The sequence below is a fragment of the Megalobrama amblycephala genome, linkage group LG3, assembly GCF_018812025.1.
Source record: "Megalobrama amblycephala isolate DHTTF-2021 linkage group LG3, ASM1881202v1, whole genome shotgun sequence".
NCBI classification, from domain to species: Eukaryota; Metazoa; Chordata; class Actinopteri; order Cypriniformes; family Xenocyprididae; genus Megalobrama; species Megalobrama amblycephala.
In genome coordinates this window covers 42,119,096-42,136,716 of record NC_063046.1, presented here as the reverse complement: position 1 = coordinate 42,136,716, position 17,621 = coordinate 42,119,096, and the positions used below count along the sequence as shown (strand labels likewise).

At 37.1% G+C, this 17,621-nt stretch overlaps 1 protein-coding gene across 1 annotated transcript; it reads right to left on the bottom strand.

The window, feature by feature from the left end:
- Window positions 1-127: 127 nt before the first annotated feature.
- Window positions 128-5,835, bottom strand: pnp5a (purine nucleoside phosphorylase 5a). Its single transcript, XM_048185498.1, has 6 exons — window positions 5,595-5,835; window positions 3,802-3,971; window positions 3,608-3,711; window positions 2,477-2,652; window positions 2,149-2,339; window positions 128-1,227 (listed from the first exon to the last, which is right to left on the bottom strand). Exons 1-6 carry the CDS (start codon window positions 5,615-5,617, stop codon window positions 1,010-1,012), a joined length of 882 nt encoding a protein of 293 aa, XP_048041455.1. The 5' UTR covers window positions 5,618-5,835; the 3' UTR covers window positions 128-1,009.
- Window positions 5,836-17,621: the final 11,786 nt, after the last annotated feature.

Sequence of the window (17,621 nt, the reverse complement as noted above, 5' to 3'; positions counted from 1 at the left end):
ATATTTCACACTATTTCCCCAATAAATAAGTACAAATACTACTTAAAAAGCAAAAAACTTAATTGTCATGCAACTATCTCAACAGAGTAAAAATAATGATTGAAAATGAGAAAATAATGACCCTTCATTTTGCAAAATATAATTTATTTTTCATTTTGATTTTGGGGTGAAATACAGTACATAAAGCCCCCAAGGGAACACAGCAATGGAAAAAAATATGAGATGGGAGGAAAAATTGTTTTTCAGTGCTTTTGCGTTTTCCTGCAAAACTTTTGCTTTCCTTCAAGAAACTTTGCGTTCACTCACAAAAGCATTTTCTTACCACCTCATTATTTTCATCATAAAAGTTTAATGAGCAAATACAAAGACATTGAAATATATATATTTTTTCCATCTCAATTTTTCACCATCACCCCTTTATGGACACACAACTCAAGCATTTCAAACATTTTTGAAAGACCCATGTATGTGTAATATGAAGTTCAATACACAACACCTACTTTTCCACCATAAACGAGAGGGAGACACTAATAATAAATAGCCAATTTTTAATAATAATATTAAAAATACACAAGATAGACCATTTACTGTACATCTACTGACAAATACTACAAAGCAATCAAAGTATTACACAGAATTTTAAATTAACACAGTAACAAATGGTAAACTTTTAAGTTAGAAATAAACATTAGTTCAGAATTCAGAGGAATGTAACAATTATTTGTATTTTTCTTTGTAAAGAGAAAAAGAGAGAGAGAGAAACATAAGCACTTTCATGTTCACCAGGTTTATGTACATAAGTGCAAAATATCAGGGGGACCAAAAATAAATGAAGGCTTTACAAAATGTATTTTTTAAAAATAAGATTCAATACATTATAAATAAGTGAGATAAATGGAATTGACCTGTATAACATGGTTTTTGAAAACATATCGGTTATGTTAGTTCACAGATGAATCAGCGTTCTTTGGTCTGTGACTGATGACAGTGATCTGGTCCGAGAACAGTCTTAGGCGTAATTGTTGTTGTGTTCTATTCGAGTGACTAGGGTGGACACCAGCCTCTCCAGCTGCTCCGCTCTCTGTTTTCCCGTCTGCAGAACTTCCTCGTGATTGGCTTTTTCCTCACTGTCATAGTCCATAACCGCTTTATTAGTTATCAAAGACAGAGCGAAGACACGCATCCCACAGTGACGTGCCACGATCACCTCGTGAACAGTGCTCATGCCTAAAACAGACAAAGTCTGGTTATTAAACTAGTTCACATAAGAAATCATGTTTAGTTAATTACTTTTTATTTCAATGTTACAGAAGTTTCACTACACAGTACAATAACTTATGGTGCGTTCACACCGTCAGCAACTTCATCCAGCTGTATCAGGAGGTGGACCATGTGAGCAGTGTCTGCACTCTCATTGGTCACTGGATCACTGCTCATTTGCATGAAGTTAGTTGCATTTAAAAAGTCTGAAAATGAATGACTTCCAATCACAGCTAGGGCTGCACGATTTATCGCAATTTTATTGCACGTGATTTGGCAAAGGCTGCGATTATTTAATGTGCAGCTTGTCAGAGCTGTACGGCTCTGTGATCAGTAGTAAATGCTTCTCCATCTGAAAGCCAGAGGGCTCTCTCGTGAAGAAAGTGCAAATATGTTTCAATATAAGATTGAAACGTTTTGATAGATTAAACATTACTAATAAACACATGACTGCCTTATTCTGTGTAAGAAGCCACTTCATCCTACAGAAGGTCGCTCAACTGCCGTTCTGAAGTGAGTTTGGAGTAAAAATGTAATGTTATTAAATGTTGTCTTTTGTTGGACAAGATGTTAATAAATGCTTCTCATGTCTGGAAAGATGTTTGAGGCGTGTTGCTTTTTCAAATTCACATTATAAGCGATTCAAAATCGCAGTGCTTTCAGATGGATTAGCATTTAGAGCCATAGTTCATAATAACCGCAAAATACGTCAAATCGTTTAAGCGCAATTTCAATTTTTTTTTTCTATTCGTCCGATTAATCGTGCAGCCCTAATCACAGCAAATTGTTGTCAGTGTGAACGCCCATTTTGGCCTGTCAGAGAAATGCATAATTAAACTATAACAACACTTTCTGATTAGATTTTAAGAGAGGCTTTAGAGCACTTACCGACAGCATCAGCTCCCAGCTTGTGCAGCATGCGACACTCCGCAATAGTCTCAAACGAAGGTCCTCCTAGTACGCAGTACACGCCCTCTCGCAGGAAATCACTGTAACCAAGCTCCGAACCCACGTCAAGCGCCAGCTGCTGGAGTTCTCGATCATATGCGTCAGACATGCAGGGGAAACGTACGCCAAACCTAAAAAAAGCAATGTAAGTTAAGGCTTATATAATGAACAATATTTACAGGAGTATGTGTGGAATCTGCATGTCAAAACAGCTCAATGGCGTGAGAGTGTTAATTAAAAGGCAGTGCTGCAACACATATAAACATGCCTTTCATCATTGGGTCCCGCAAGTGGGTTGTTTCCAGCAAATCCAGGCATGTTGAGATGATCTTTGATGATCATGATGTCGCCTACTTTATAGTCCTGGTTCAGACCTCCAGCAGCATTGGTAAGAATCACGGTCTCCACACCCAGAAGTTTGAATATCCGCATAGGCATTGTAATCTGGAGCATAACAACAATATTAGTTTGAGATGCTCAGAGGAACTTCACAATGGAGCGCAAGAACATTTCTCAAGTATACGAGCATCAGATAGACATCATATCACACCTTTAAAGTTTTAATGCAAAACCAACAAGTGTTCTGGTCTTTGCATTCTACAGGGTCAAAGAGTTTATGCTTTAATCACACACAAAACACAAGTAGTTAAAACTAACTAGGTTTTCAAATGAGGTCATTGGACAATTAGATTAATCAAGTGGTGTAGAGCAAAAATGGCTGCACTTAGTTCCTGGTCAAGAAGAATTTTAAGGTCAAGGTTCATAAACTCTGTGTAAATTGCAATTTTAGTGATATTTAAATACACAGAAACTTTCAGGCCTGGATCAGTAACCAAGAAGACTGTTTGGATCTCTAATCCAGCAATACAGCCATAATTACCTCTCAATCTTATGGAAGCTTGTTTCCACCACTGAATAAAAAATTCTCATAATTTGGACTTTTTTCCTTGCAATTTCAAAATTTTTATATGGAGATATAAACTTGCAATATTGAGAAAAAAGTCAGTCTTTTTTTCCCTTAGAATTAGACTTAACTTGCAATTGCAAGTTTATATCTCAGAATTGTGAGAAAAAAGGTCAGAATTGCGAGATAAAAACCCAATTGTGAGAAAAAAATTCAGAATTGCGACTTTATATCATGCAATTCTGACTTTATAACTTGCATTTGCGACTTTATATCATGCAATTCTGAGAAAAAAAAAAAAAATCTGAATTGTCAGATAGTGGGAATCACATTTTTCCCCCCATTTTTTATTCAGTGGCAGAAACAAGCTTCCATACAATCTAGCTGTTATACTGACAAAAAAAAAAAAAAAAAAAAAAAAGCAATATTGTTTACATGGTAAAAAATTTGTGGACTCTGATAAGGTAGGATGCAAGTATTATGAGGTGTTTGTACCTTTTGGATGGGATATCCCTCATAGAGATGAAACCTTCCCTGCATGCAGACACATGATCTACCCTTCAAAGTGCCAAACACCAGTCGACCTGCATGACCGTGCACTGCAGAACAGAAACAAATGCACGGATTCAGGAAAAAATAAGAGAAATAATGGCAAGGTAATTACAAGGTAATTTTACAGAAACACTCACCTGTACTTTGGGGGAAGTTGGGGATGTCCTTGTAGTTGAAGATCACCTGGTCTTTCAACACATCAGCCAGTCCACCCAAACCTGAGCCACACACGATGCCCACCAAAGGACGCAATGCAGTCTGGGACAGAAGCCAGTCAGCTGTGGCCTGGCAATCCTCATAGCAGTATCTGCAATGAGAGAGTGGAAAAAATTATGAGACTACACACAAGATTTTGTGTGCATTTGCACACATTTGTCCAGAAGTCAAGTTCCTGTGATGGCTCGACCATGGACTCGAACCACTTCTTCCACAGTATCACTTCCAAAGTGTTGCTAAAATCTCTAGTGCTTCCCTTGATTTAGCTGCGCAGCATCAGACACATCACGCCCAAAATACTCTTCGCAGTAATAAGGTTTATTAGCAGCTGACCGGGAGTCATTTCAGACAGAGCAGAGCAACTCAATGGCCAGAAAAATACACACAGATTTATACCTTTCAGATTTTGTTAAAAATGTGCGTGCCAAAGCAAAGCATCATTATGATTGGTTATGCTCATACTGTCCTGACTTGTAGCTGACAGTATTAATTTTATTCAGTAAAGTCTAGACTTATTAAATCATGTGAGTATTTGTAGATTAGATAGACATAACATATGGGTTGTTTTTATTCTCTTGCAAAACCTCTTGTGAGAAGAAAGTTTCCTCAACCTCCCCCACAGGGCACATAACATTTCAACATCACTGATTTTAACGAACATATTCTAAATCATAAAGTAGGAATAGACTACAAATATTGTAACAGAATTGAATAGCTATGAAGCCTGCAGATACCAAATAAAAATATCCTGGCAGATCTGAAAGGTGAGCCACTTTTTGACACAGACTACTGTAATTTGAGAGGCTGACTACTGAAATAAACTTTCTGTGACAGAGCAGCTTTATGATTAGTACTATGGTCTTTGCAGTTTGGAAAACAGTAACAAAGTTATCATCATCATCATCATAAAAAAACAAACAAAAAAAAACAATTTAATTGTAGTTAATATATTTTTTTAATACAACCAATTGTCAAAACATCTAAAAGAATGTGAAAATAGTCAAAGTTTATATATATATATAATATATAAGTTTATATTATTAGTATTGAGTTTAAATACACCTGTCAGTCATTTTTTCAATGGTAGTATGATGGTATACCACATTTATAACTGGTATAGGCTAATTGTCGACCAATATTAATGAATGAATAATTAAACATATGTAGGGTGGCAGGTTATATTATGTTTATGTTGTATTTGATATGTGTGCGCGCTTTACCATTTTATTGTAGAAAATATACATTTTCAAAAGCATTTCAATATAATCAACTGACAAAATAGTAAAACAAAAAGTTAAAATAGCCTAATTCCATTTTTTTTTTTCTTTTACCAAACCCTTTTCAGATGAATAATTCGAAGCGTTCAAAGCGAGCCCCCTTACTTAAACCCTGAAACGTCCGTTTACATAATGATACCAAAACACGTAGTTCCGTTAGCTGGCAGCTGTTCAAGACACGCCAGCGCCCGCGCATCACCACGTGTTCCTCACTGCGACGGTTCGTTTAAACGCAATTTCACACTGATGATGAAAGAATTAATGGATAAATTATAACAAGTCAGCTTTAACTAACCAACCCCCTGTACAGTGGAGCCATTGAGCGATTATATTACATTCACCATCGAAATAGAAAACTCAAACATATACACTTTTAAAAGACAAAAGAAAGAAAGTACAATTAGAAAGTTAGGTCTGAAAAAATAATATTAGTTTACCCAGTGCTGCTCTCAGGAAACATGTTTAAAATCGCTGGTCAGGTCCTTCACAAATACGGAAAGGAAATATCGATGTTTCTATAGCGACGGATGTTAGAGACAGAGATATGCTTACGAACGACCAAGGAAACAAAAAATAAAACAAAACTACGTCTAACGGGTAGGCAGGATCAATAAAAACGCTTTAATAATTCCTGAAGTGTTGCTCACGTCGCCGGTATTTTATAGACCCTCAGTTTCCGCCGCTCCTCCCCGCGTTCTGACGCAAATGAAAAGCGGAACACACACCTTCTGACGCAACCGCCCCCGGACAGGGTGGGCCAACATGGTCTCGAACTTGAGTAACAGATGTTGAATGAGCGCCTGACAACCTCGAAATTGGTGGTTTTCAGAGATTAGATTTATGGATGGTCGAACAACACAAACGCATGTGACTACCATTCATCCAAATATCAACACTGTCATGTGGGTTCATGTGTATTTGGCTTATTTAATCTAATTCACAATGATTCAGATATGGAAATTGTGAACTTTTATATACATGGTGACGATAACCTTTTCTCTTTGCCTTTGAATGAACAAAGCAGAACTCGTGAAGAAGCATATGGTGCGTAATATTAATATTTAGAATTTTAGGATGTGTATTTAAAAAAAAAAAAAAAAAAAAAAAACAGTTGTTGAAATTTAACATATTTTGACCCACTTTGAGCATTCCTGAGTCAACATTGCAGAAATGCTCAAGTCTAAAGTTACATAACAAGTTAAGTTAAGAATTCAATCCTTCAACATTCCCCTCATTCACCCCAAGTTGTCGGAGCATGATATGTTAGAATGGTCAAGCACACTTTATTTTAGACCTAATCTAAGAACAGGACCAACCAGGGCACCTCAGGAACAAAGATCACGACCCCTGTTGACCTATGATCCATTTCAAACATATCACATTAGGTAGAAGGTCCTATTTATATTAGCACCTCACTTCCCACACATGATCATGTCCGTCAAAACCGTCTCAGAGCTATAAATGAATAAAAATATCTTTCGATAATGATTAATTTTATTTGATCACCGTCATACTGTAGCCAGTTTTCTGTAATGAAATTACTCAATGGCACCTAAGCCTGGCATCATTGCAATTCATGACATCATTTCCAGTATATGTTTATTCTCTGAAAGTGCTTGTTATTTGATGTAGCCTGTTGTTGTGATCAGCCCAGCGGTTCAAGGTACACACGAGACAAAATGACGAACAGATAAGCATAATATTTACAACCTCACATATAATGTAAGGTGTGTTAGGGGCCCCTGTTTTTTGCCTCAGTCATTGTTGTGACTGTTTATAATCAACTCAAAAAACATAGCCGAAGAAGAGAAATGGCTGTGTGGAGCTCAACCTGTATCGATGACGTGGCATATTTCTTTGAACAAGCTGACACGCCTTCATCCTGACCAATGGCGTGGCCTCTCTGGCTCATGATGCCACAAAACAATTTAGCCTTTTCCAGAGACCTTGTAGGAATCAATAAAAATGTTCTCAAAGCTGTCACGATGCCAAGTTCATTATGTAACAAGTCCTGCAGAACAAGGTCAGGGGGCCTTATAATTTCTCACCTTTAGGATTTGAAGCAATTAATCATTACTCGAAAGCCTAGACTCCATCGAGAAAAGTACTATGATATTCCATTGCTTCTAGTTTGAAAGCTGCTTTAATCGGCATCAGTCTTGAATGAACACATGAAACTTTATGAAACATGCTGCACAGATAATAATATTATCCATGCCAAACAACTACAAAGTATACTCACTTCAGACCAAGGGTGTGCATGAAAGTCACAAGTGTCATCATCATACACAGTGACCCCATTATTCTTAATGAGTGAGAGTGTGCGGTATGTGTGAAATGCCTGTGTGTGGTTAATGGATTAAGCTTTCTCTGAGCCTGACTAGCTGTCACACACAGACAAGAAGATGTGGTTTTGCTTATCAAAACGCAATGGTGTAGATGCATCATTTGAGAAAAGCACAAGCTCAGTCGAGACCAGTCACGAGCAAAACTGCCAAGTCTGTAACTGAGACTCACAGATCTAGAATGTTCTGTGGTAAGTTGCATAAACTTAGCCACTATGTTAAGACTGTGTCTTAAGAACTAGTTTGACCAGCTAGCAAGTAACCAGTTTTTTCCAATTCAAATGATACTGATCTACCTTTTTATGTAACTGACTTTAAAAATTTATGACCAGTCTTAAAGGTCCCGTTCTTCGTGATCCCATGTTTCAAACTTTAGTTAGTGTGTAATGTTGTTGTTAGAGTATAAATAAAATCTGTAAAATTTTAAAGCTCAAAGTTCAATGCCAAGCGAGATATTTTATTTAACAGAAGTTGCCTACATCGAACGGCCAGTTTGGACTACATCCCTCTACTTCCTTCTTTAATGACATCACTAAAACAGTTTTTTGACTAACTTCCGCCCACAGGAATACACAAGAGTTGCGTTTGTAGAGTGTGTTTGTCGCCATGTCGTCGAAACGCTGTTATTTTCATCCCGCAGTCCAATCACCGGGTCTGATTCCGGCTCAAATTGATAGGGTAAAATTAAAGACATGTTTACAATAACACTGAGCGTGTGCATCTCCACGTTATGGTAAGAGGCGTGACCTTTCCGGGCAAGGTTCGCTAAGCTGCTGTCGAATCACAACACAGGAACCGCTGGCACAATCAGAACTCGTTACGTATTTCTGAAGGAGGGACTTCATAGAACAAGGAAGTCATCAGCCCGGTTTTATGACAGTGGAAACAGCGGTATACAGATAAGTAAATTAGGCTATGTGAAAAATACTGTTTTTTTACACGCAAAACATGAACACGTTATATTGCACACTATAAACACAATCAAAGCTTCAAAAAACCACGAAAAACGGGACCTTTAAAGAAAAAATGTAGATGACTAGTTTAAGCAGTTTATGCAACTGGCCACTGCTTTGACTTGCTTTGTCTGATTTGGTTCTACAGATTGACACACAAGCACATTTAGAATCGACAGAATCGTTTTGTCCTGCACCAAAGCATCTGATTTAAGGAATGAAGTGTGACTTATATGACATAATCAGGTGTCATCAAAGTTAGGAAATTAAACAGTCCAGAATAATTTATTGTTTCCTTAGTCTCACATAGCCAGACCTTCAGAGTGATGGCAGAAGGTCTGGACTCTATCGCAGCTTCCATTGGCCAAGGGCCACCCAAGAGAACTACATGACTGACATGTAACGCAACCAGTCACATTTCATTTTGTTCTGCGTCATGTTTAGGGGTGTGAAAATGTAAAGTCCCTACAATAACAGACCGGCATGCATCTAATAAATTATTCTTTCAAGAACATTGTGCAAGTTTACTGCAACAATGGAGCTGCGAACTTCACATACTTTTGAAAATCCAGCATTTAGTTGAACCTGGTAAGCGCTCGTTAGGACAGTTGTGAACACGACGGCATTCTTCTTCTACGAGGGAGTTTGGGCATTTATTTCCAGGTGGACCATTAAAGAACGCGACACATGTCTCCAGGACATCCTGTAGAGTTCAACCAACCAGATGATGACTTCGAAACCCCTAAAGTGTTTCCAGATAAGTGTGCCATATGCATCAGACGTTCAGCCAACAGTCTGTGGGCGTGACGTCTGAGGCTGAGACTATTGTTTCCTGAACTGACAAGCATTGAGATTTTTTTGTGTATTCTGCAGTTGAGCAAGAATCTTATGTATATTCTTAGAAGAAAGGGTTCTATATATAGAACATTAAAGGGTTCTGTCAGCTTTGTTTATATAAGGTTTTAGGGGTATCATTTTATGGATTTAGTTTCAATTCATTTACTGTATTGTTCTCATTTTAAAGAGTTAGTTCACCTAAAAATGAAAATAATCTAATTTATTACTCACCCTCATGTCGTTATACACCCATAAGGCCTTCGTTTATCTTCAGAACACAAATTAAGTTATTTTTGATGAAATCCAATGGCTCAGTGAGGCCACTATAGACAGCAATGCCACGGAACTTCTCAAGATCCAGAAAGGTACTCAAAACATATTTAAAACAGTTCATGTGAGTTCAGTGGTTCAATCTTAATATTATAAAGTGACAAGAAAACTTTTTGTGCGCAAAAAAAAAAAATAAATAACGACTTTTCAACGATATATAGTGATGGCCGATTTCAAAACACTGCTTCAAATCGTTTGTGTCGAATCAGTGATTCGGAGCGCCAAAGTCACGTGATTTCAGCAGTTTGGCATTTTGACACGCGATCCGAATCACTGATTCGAAACAAAAGATTCGAAGCAGTGTTTTGAAATCAGCCATTACAAGATATCGTTGAAAAGTCATTATTTTGTTTGTTTGGCATTTTGACATTTAAACAGCTCATAGTTTATCAGAAGAAAACAATCTAAATAACCTCTTAAACATGAATATCATTTAAGACATTTCTCCTTATATAGAACCTTTTTGGCATTTTTTTTTACAATTGAATCAAGAACCCTAGGTTTTATATAGAACTTCATAGAACATTTTTTAAGAGCGATATAGTAGGACTAAGAAACACGGTTGAATGTGTTTTAAAATGTTATGTAATATGTGTTTGGGTCAGTCTGACTGCAGAAGTTCACAGCCAAATGTATTTGGACTCAGATCAAAGTAAACGTAGGCTTTATCTGGGTTTTCTCTCACAGTCCTTCATGAATGACTTTTTAATGTTGAACTTCCAGTGCAGCAAACACACAGAGCTTTAGTAAATATACAGATGGGTACAAAAGTCATAATGAACTGCTTCTGTTTTTTTTAATTTAATAAAGAATATTTGAAGTGAAAAAGACTTCTGAGGTTTTCAACACCTAATAAGAAGTAGAGGAGGAAGAACATTGAGAAACTTATGAGGAAATTTTGGACATTATAAAAGTGATGCAAAAGGAAGGTTTGGGTTTAAACTGCTAGCCATCAAGTATTATCTTTCTTATTCAACTCTTTACCACGAAGATGAGTTTATTGTGCCTCAACAGTCTTATGAAAGAATTTTCACAGAGTCTTCTAGACTGCCACCTACTATTAGAATGTGGACACTGTGCCATACTTTCCCTTCTAGAACATGTAATCTCTCTTATCACCCTCATAAGAAATAGTGGGATTACTAGAGAAAGAAATAAGACAGGAAATAGGTGATAAGCCATGATAAGTGATAAGTTTTATCGATAAGGCATTCTTTTGTATCCACCATAAAACACTTTCCAACAATGGACTTGGTCAACAATGGAAACTACTTGGAATTTACAGTTTTGCAACAAACTTATTATGAAACTCACCCCATCACAAGAACACAGGCATCATTTTAGCATTACTGAATTCTAAATTGAGACATCTGATGAAAGAATAATGGCAGCCGCAGAGTTATTATTGCATGCAGACACTGTTTATTTTAGAAAATATTTAGGCCAAGGCCCTAGTACAGGTCAGTCAATGCATAGTAGACAGATGTGAAGTGAAGGAACTGTGCGGCATGCCAGTAATTGGCGCATACAGGGGGTGGAGTTTCATGTCATTTTGAGAATAAAAGTGAATGTCCTGCATGTCCCTCCCTCAACTCTGAGTTTAACAGACCGTTTTCTTCGATTACTATTGCACAACACTCCATACTTTTTGCAAGTCATTGTATACTAAGTTTAAGGATCAGTTGGTTTGCTGATGTAATGAACACACTCAGAGATAAAAATCCCAGAGTTCAATTCTAAAAGGGCTTATTCATTTTTTATTAAAGAATTGCTTTGCTTAAAATTACTTTGCCATGACTTTTTTTCTTCCAAGCAACTGTTTTGCATTCAATCAAAGATGCATTATGGCAAGTTTAACATCAGTGATGCTGAACACCACTGGTCCTCAGCTTTTATTGCATAAACAACAGCAGCTTGGACATGCAAACGTTTCAAAATCTCTTCTTTTGTGCTTCATTGGAGAAAGAAATCAATATGGATAATGGAACGCAAATTAGACTTAACACCGAGTTCACAAGTTTAAAAAGAACAGAGTTTTCTCTATTTGTCAACAATGAAGAGGACATTGACATTGTTCATGATGTCAGAGAATGTTCATGCTCTTGTTTTTCTCTCAGACATAAATTCGATCTTTGTAGAACAGGTCAGTTGAGAATATATCTGGAGAATCTCACTCCAGTGTCATGCGTGAAACCGGTGTCATTCACAAGAGTGAACTTGAAGGCCTTTATTGTTGTAAGTAACGTGCTTCTCCTGAAACTGAAAATTAGATGAGCTATTTGAAGGGACGTGCCGTTTCATATTAGGTGTAACAAGTTGAGGACAAAATGCAAACCTGCTCATGTCCTGCACGTGAAAGAGAGAAAGACAGTTATATTGAGAAAAATAGAGAGAGATGACTTCACCAGTAAAACAAGATAAAAGACCTCTATATTCTGTTTCTCCACAGGTTTAAAAAAAAAAAAAAAAACCCACAGAAGAGAAATCAGCTTGCTGCCTTTTCCTTTCAAACTGCAAGCTTTTTCAGTAACAGGTCTTCAGAAAATAGATGACAAATCTTGAATTCTCCTTGAACTCATAATTAGACCAGTGGACATGAGTTGAGTGGACATGTGTCATCAATAACATGGAGGAAACTGCAGAACAAAACTAAAAAGACTTGTGAGGCTGTCTGACAGTAAACGTGGGATCTTTATGAAATCAAGTCAGGACAGTTTTATTTATATTGTGACGACCCTGAGTGTTCTCCCTACCTGTTGGTGGCAGACTGTGAGAGTTCAGTGTCAATTCTGATTAATTAATTAATTAATAATGATTGGGTGTAGACTATATAAGGACTCAGGGTTGTTCATTGAGGTTAGGACTCTTGGTGGAATGATTCTCCAAGGAGCAGCTCTAGAATAGAATGTGACATCTCTCTAATCTTCTTTATTTATACATTTCTTATATTTTGTAGCTTTAAGATTTTGTTATTGTTATTTTGTTATTTCCTTTGACACTTTATTTTCCCCTAGACTTATGTTTGTTATTTGTGGTTACTAAGTCTGTTAAATCAATAAATTAATTTGTATTGATTGAACGGTGGTGTGTTATCCCTTTTTTATGTTGTGGCTTGAAACGAGCTGGCCGTAACAATATAGAACTTTACAAAGTGTTCATTGCCTCAAAGCAGCTTTACAGAAAAATACTGCAGTATCAATGTCTGAAATGAATACATGCATTAACATACTGATGTCAGCTGTGAATGTGAGGATAATTGGTGATTGAAATGAACAGATTAGATTTTTTTTTGTTGTATTTATCAGGTAGAAAAAAGACAACAAACAAAAGTCATTAAAATCAAGGCTTTGAATGTGTTGGAGACTTAATTCAGGATGAAGACCATCTTTATCAGGGTTCCAAGTGACAGGATTTAATGTTTCAGTCTTATGGACTGTGTTACAACAAGATTCTTAATCTTAACATAAATCATAACAGCTTTCAGCTCATGCATTTCTCATAATTTGGAATGGAATAAAATAAATAAATTAAAAAACCCCCAGTAAATTACTCACCTTCATATCATTCCAAACCTGTTTGACTTATTTTTGTCTACTGAAAAAAGAAGAAAAAGTGTTGAAGAACACAGCTCTTCAAAAATACAGCAGTTTTATGTGAAGAACTGACAGAAATTTAAGTTGTCATTCCCCTCCAAGCTATTGAACTGTGCACATTTTGTATCTCAATGTTCTACCTCTTTGATCCCAATTCAAAAATGTGAAATCTGAGCAATACTGCAGAGTACATACTAATATTGTTTTAAAAAAAAAAATAGTATGTGAAGTACACAACATGCAACAATAAACATTGTACACCTTACTGTGTTGCATGTTTAAAAGTGTGTAAAACTTTTTAGTGTGATCAAATATTCTGTAAAAAAAAAAAAAAGAAAAAAGGGTGACCTCTGACCCTACGTATAACAAAGGACATATGACGTAGGCGTAGCATAAGCTTGACGAACACGGAAGCACAGATGATAGAGCAAAACAAAATGCCAGTCATGAATCAGAAGTCTAAAACTAGAAGTTGTAAAGAAAAACGTAAGAGGATTTCGACATAAGAGAAGAGGAGCTACATCCTACATCATACGTTGGGTCAGAGGTCACCCCTCTGCCGGAACTTGACTCTTTTGAGAATGCACGTACGGCCATTGCTTGAAAGCCAGTGATTACAGTTTATAAATTTTTAAATATTTTTCTTACAAAAACCCATCGCTTCACTTTAGAAGGCATTTGTTAACCCACTGGGGTCGTATGGATTACTTTAGTGATGGATGGGTGTGCTTTTGGGGATTTCAAATACTCTATTTAATGCCATTACTACACTGGGAAGAGCTATATTATTTAATACCTATAACTCTGATTGTGTTCGGCTGAAAGAATAAAGTCATATACACCTAGGATGACTTGAGGGTCAGTAAATGATGGGATAATTTTCATTTTTGGGTGAACTGACAAAAAGGGTATGATACTGAATTGAATATCAACAGCTCAGAAGGGGACACTTGAGGGACAAAATTTGAGTATGAAAAAGCAAGTGAATTTTCATTTTTTGGTGAACTAAATCAGTGGTTCTCAAACTTTTTTGGGCCCCCATTTAAAAAATCTGGCAATTGGGATGCAGTATTCAATGTAGGGGTGCCCCCGACTACGGATTTACATAGTCGAATCAGATTGCCTATATTCGACTGAGTCGAATCATATGCGGGGTTGGGGGGTGCTTGAAAAACAGTACTCCACTAGATAGTGCGCACGAACTCTTTCCGCGCTTAAGGCCAAAGGAGTATAGGCTACTTTGAAAGGCTTGCGCGCTCAACTATGCACGAGATGGAGCGGGACGCGCAACTAGTTCGTCTGCGTCGGCTTGGTGTGTTCTTGGTGAGGCCTATACCCGCGGCTTAAGACAACTTTTATTTTCTTTCACACACAGCACAGAGAAACAATTTTCTAATAAAGCGACCAAACTGCCTGTCAAGTGATAGACGAAACTTACAATGATTTTATATTTTTTAAACTGAAATGAAAAGCAATGTGGAAACATTCTGGGACGATGTACAGAACGCCACACAGAGATATAGAAGAAAATTAATAAAAACATTTTGGATCAGTAAACCTTAAAAAAAAAAAAAAAAAAAAAATATATATATATATATATATATATATATATATATATAAATAACTGCAGAAAGGCCACACTGCAGATAGATATGCATTTTAACGTGTCGGCAAATCAAATTAAATCGGCAAAATTACCTGTGCGAGCAAGCTTTAACTAATCTACAGCGCAACATCGATGCACCAAAATAAATAAATAATAATAATAATAATAATAATAATAATTTACAGAATTGAATTAGAACAGAATACGTTCTAATAAATAAAAATAATTAAAAAAGAAATGAAATAATCAAGTCACAAGTGCAAAACGCCTGAAGTGCAGGGGAACATATTCAAAACACAAGACACAAAATTAGATAACCCAGAGTGATCAATAAATAAATTAAAATTAAAGAAATTATTAAAATAACGAAAGTATAGCCAGAATTGTCAACTTTGTCTTTTTAACTGCAGAAGCAATAAACGCTAAACTGGAGTGTCAGTCTTAGCTAAACGTGTTCACAGGATCCAAAAATCAAATTATAACCGGAAAAAACCAAAAATGATTTGAAATCACTTGTACCCTACCTGATTGAGAGAGAGAGAAAAAAAATCCAGTCTTTCACAGGATCTGCCTGTCCGTTTGAGTCTTTTCAAATAGTGCGCTAGTCACTCGTTAACGCTGGGTGTTTGTCGTTGTTGAGTGGCAGGACATGAGCTGTTGGCACAGCTTGCATAGGCCTATACGTTTTTTGGATAATCTTTTACCATTTCAAAGTGCATCCATTCAGATTTTCTTATCCCAGGCATTGTTAAAGAATTAATCCCTGCCGCCAAGATGCTCGATTTAACCCTGTCACTGGGGTGGTTGGATTTATTCACACACATTAAAAATATTTATTAAAAGCTTCTTTCTTTTCACATTTTTATTTACAGCTTTATCATAATAGGCTGTATATTAACCAATTGGGGGAGAACCAGTATGTCTATGTAAAATCAGATATTGAGCACCCCCATATCTCGTCTCATAACAGCTGCGAAGATTCAACTTTGAGATTGGTAGTCGAATCAGGCTCCACCTATCGAAGCTTTGAATCGTCGACCATTCAGGGTCACCCCTAATTCAATGCAGTGTTTTGTTGTTCAAAGCACATAAAACAATTTGCATACATATATGCACTGTATTCTATCATACATATTGCAGAAATAGAAAGCTAATACAAACATATCCATACCCTTGTTGTCCACGTAGGCTACTCTCAAGTCTGCCCATACTGGTAGCCTAATTATTTGTGCAGTACCGCCCTCTACTGGAGGCATTCATTCTAGCTCTTTACTGAGCTTTTCAATAAAGACAGAATATTTGGGAAGATGTTTCAAGAAGAGACATCAGAATCAGCCAGGGTGTTGATGCATGCAGTGTCCATTGACATTTAAAGTTATATTTTAAGTTAAAATGTAGGCTATATGAATTTCAAAGGAAAGAATATGGTGTACTTCCCAAAAGTGTTAATGCCAAGTCGTCAGCTATCCTAATGTAAGAAAAAGACAGAATGCATGACAAAATGTTGTGATTCAACATTGAATATAGTCTGTGTTTCAATATTGCAGAGAATGGGCACCTACCAGTTGAACAGTCTCTTTAATTGCCACAGGAGGGCTCTAGAACGAAGGGTTCCTAAGAGACCAACGAAGCTGATTGCAGGAATGGAAGAACACGAGGGAGAATCCCTTGGCTGAACCATGAGGCCAGCTGTGAGTTACAGGAGTTAACACAGTCAGAGCACTGATTACCCTAATAAAACTTCTCTCGCTGATTGTCCAAATAAAACTTCCCTCACTGGGAAGGCATAAAACTTAACTGAGCGGCTCCCTTGGACAGAAAATGGGCACCGCTATCCCACACATAGTCTTAAGGGTTTCCTCTTTCTTTGAATAAAAATCCTGAATGAAAGTCCCAACGCTTAGTGTGAGAGTTTGTGGACTGGACTACAAAAAGCATTGAAACTCACTATAAAGTTCAGCTAAGGAGGAATAAACTGAACTAACAGAAAGGGTATGATACTGAATTGAATATCAACAACTCAGAAGGGGACACTTGAGGGAGAAACAGAGAGAAGGACGGAAGTTGTGTAGGAAAAAGCAAATGAACCATGTGTTCAGTAAACAAACGAAGTGTGATGCCAGAGAAAAGGGTCAACAAAGAGAGGGAACATAAAAAAAGTCTCTTCCGACAGAGCTGCGCCCAGCCAAAAGGAGTCCTGACCGACTTACATCACCTCTGCTTCTTTTTGTGCCTCGTCCTGTTCTCTTCCATCCATCCTTTCTTCTCTTGTTGATCTACATCCTCTCATTTGCATCTTACATCCCTAAGTGCCAGATTTACTTACTTGAAAAATTTATTTATTTAATTATTTGTACTCATACTTAGGGTAGATGCCATACTTAATGTAGTCTTGATTTAGCATATTTGATTCTCAAAATAAATACCTGAATCTTACCCAATCAGGTTCTTCCGGCCCAAGAAAATCCCGCTTTGGCGCTTTGGCAGATGGGCGGGAACTCGAGATTGATGCGCGTGTGAAAAAGAGTCCCGCAAGATGTCTCGAGGCACAAACTTGTACCGCCGTCCGCGTGAGGATTTATGTGTCTGCTCCGTCTAGGGCACGCGGTAAATTTAACTTCCGCCACAACAAGCTTCAGTTGTACGTTGTCCAGCCTTCAGAAATAACCTTTGAGTGTAAATAATTAAATTTCATTAGTTGTGATTACAGCCACTTGTTGAATTTCAGCCTAATAGTTTTTAGACTATAGCGCCAAAAGGTTTTCCTAAACAGAAATGAAAACGCAACGGGAGCTTTATG

What these genes read in the sequence shown, in the direction of transcription:
- pnp5a (XM_048185498.1), bottom strand. Translation starts at nt 5,617, where the DNA reads ATGTTTCCTGAGAGCAGCACTGG. An exon ending in TTTCCTGAGAGCAGCACTGG is followed by an intron (nt 3,972 to 5,594) that starts GTAAACTAATAT and finishes CTCTCATTGCAG; the next exon opens with ATACTGCTATGAGGATTGCC. An exon ending in CAACTTCCCCCAAAGTACAG is followed by an intron (nt 3,712 to 3,801) that starts GTGAGTGTTTCT and finishes TCTGTTCTGCAG; the next exon opens with TGCACGGTCATGCAGGTCGA.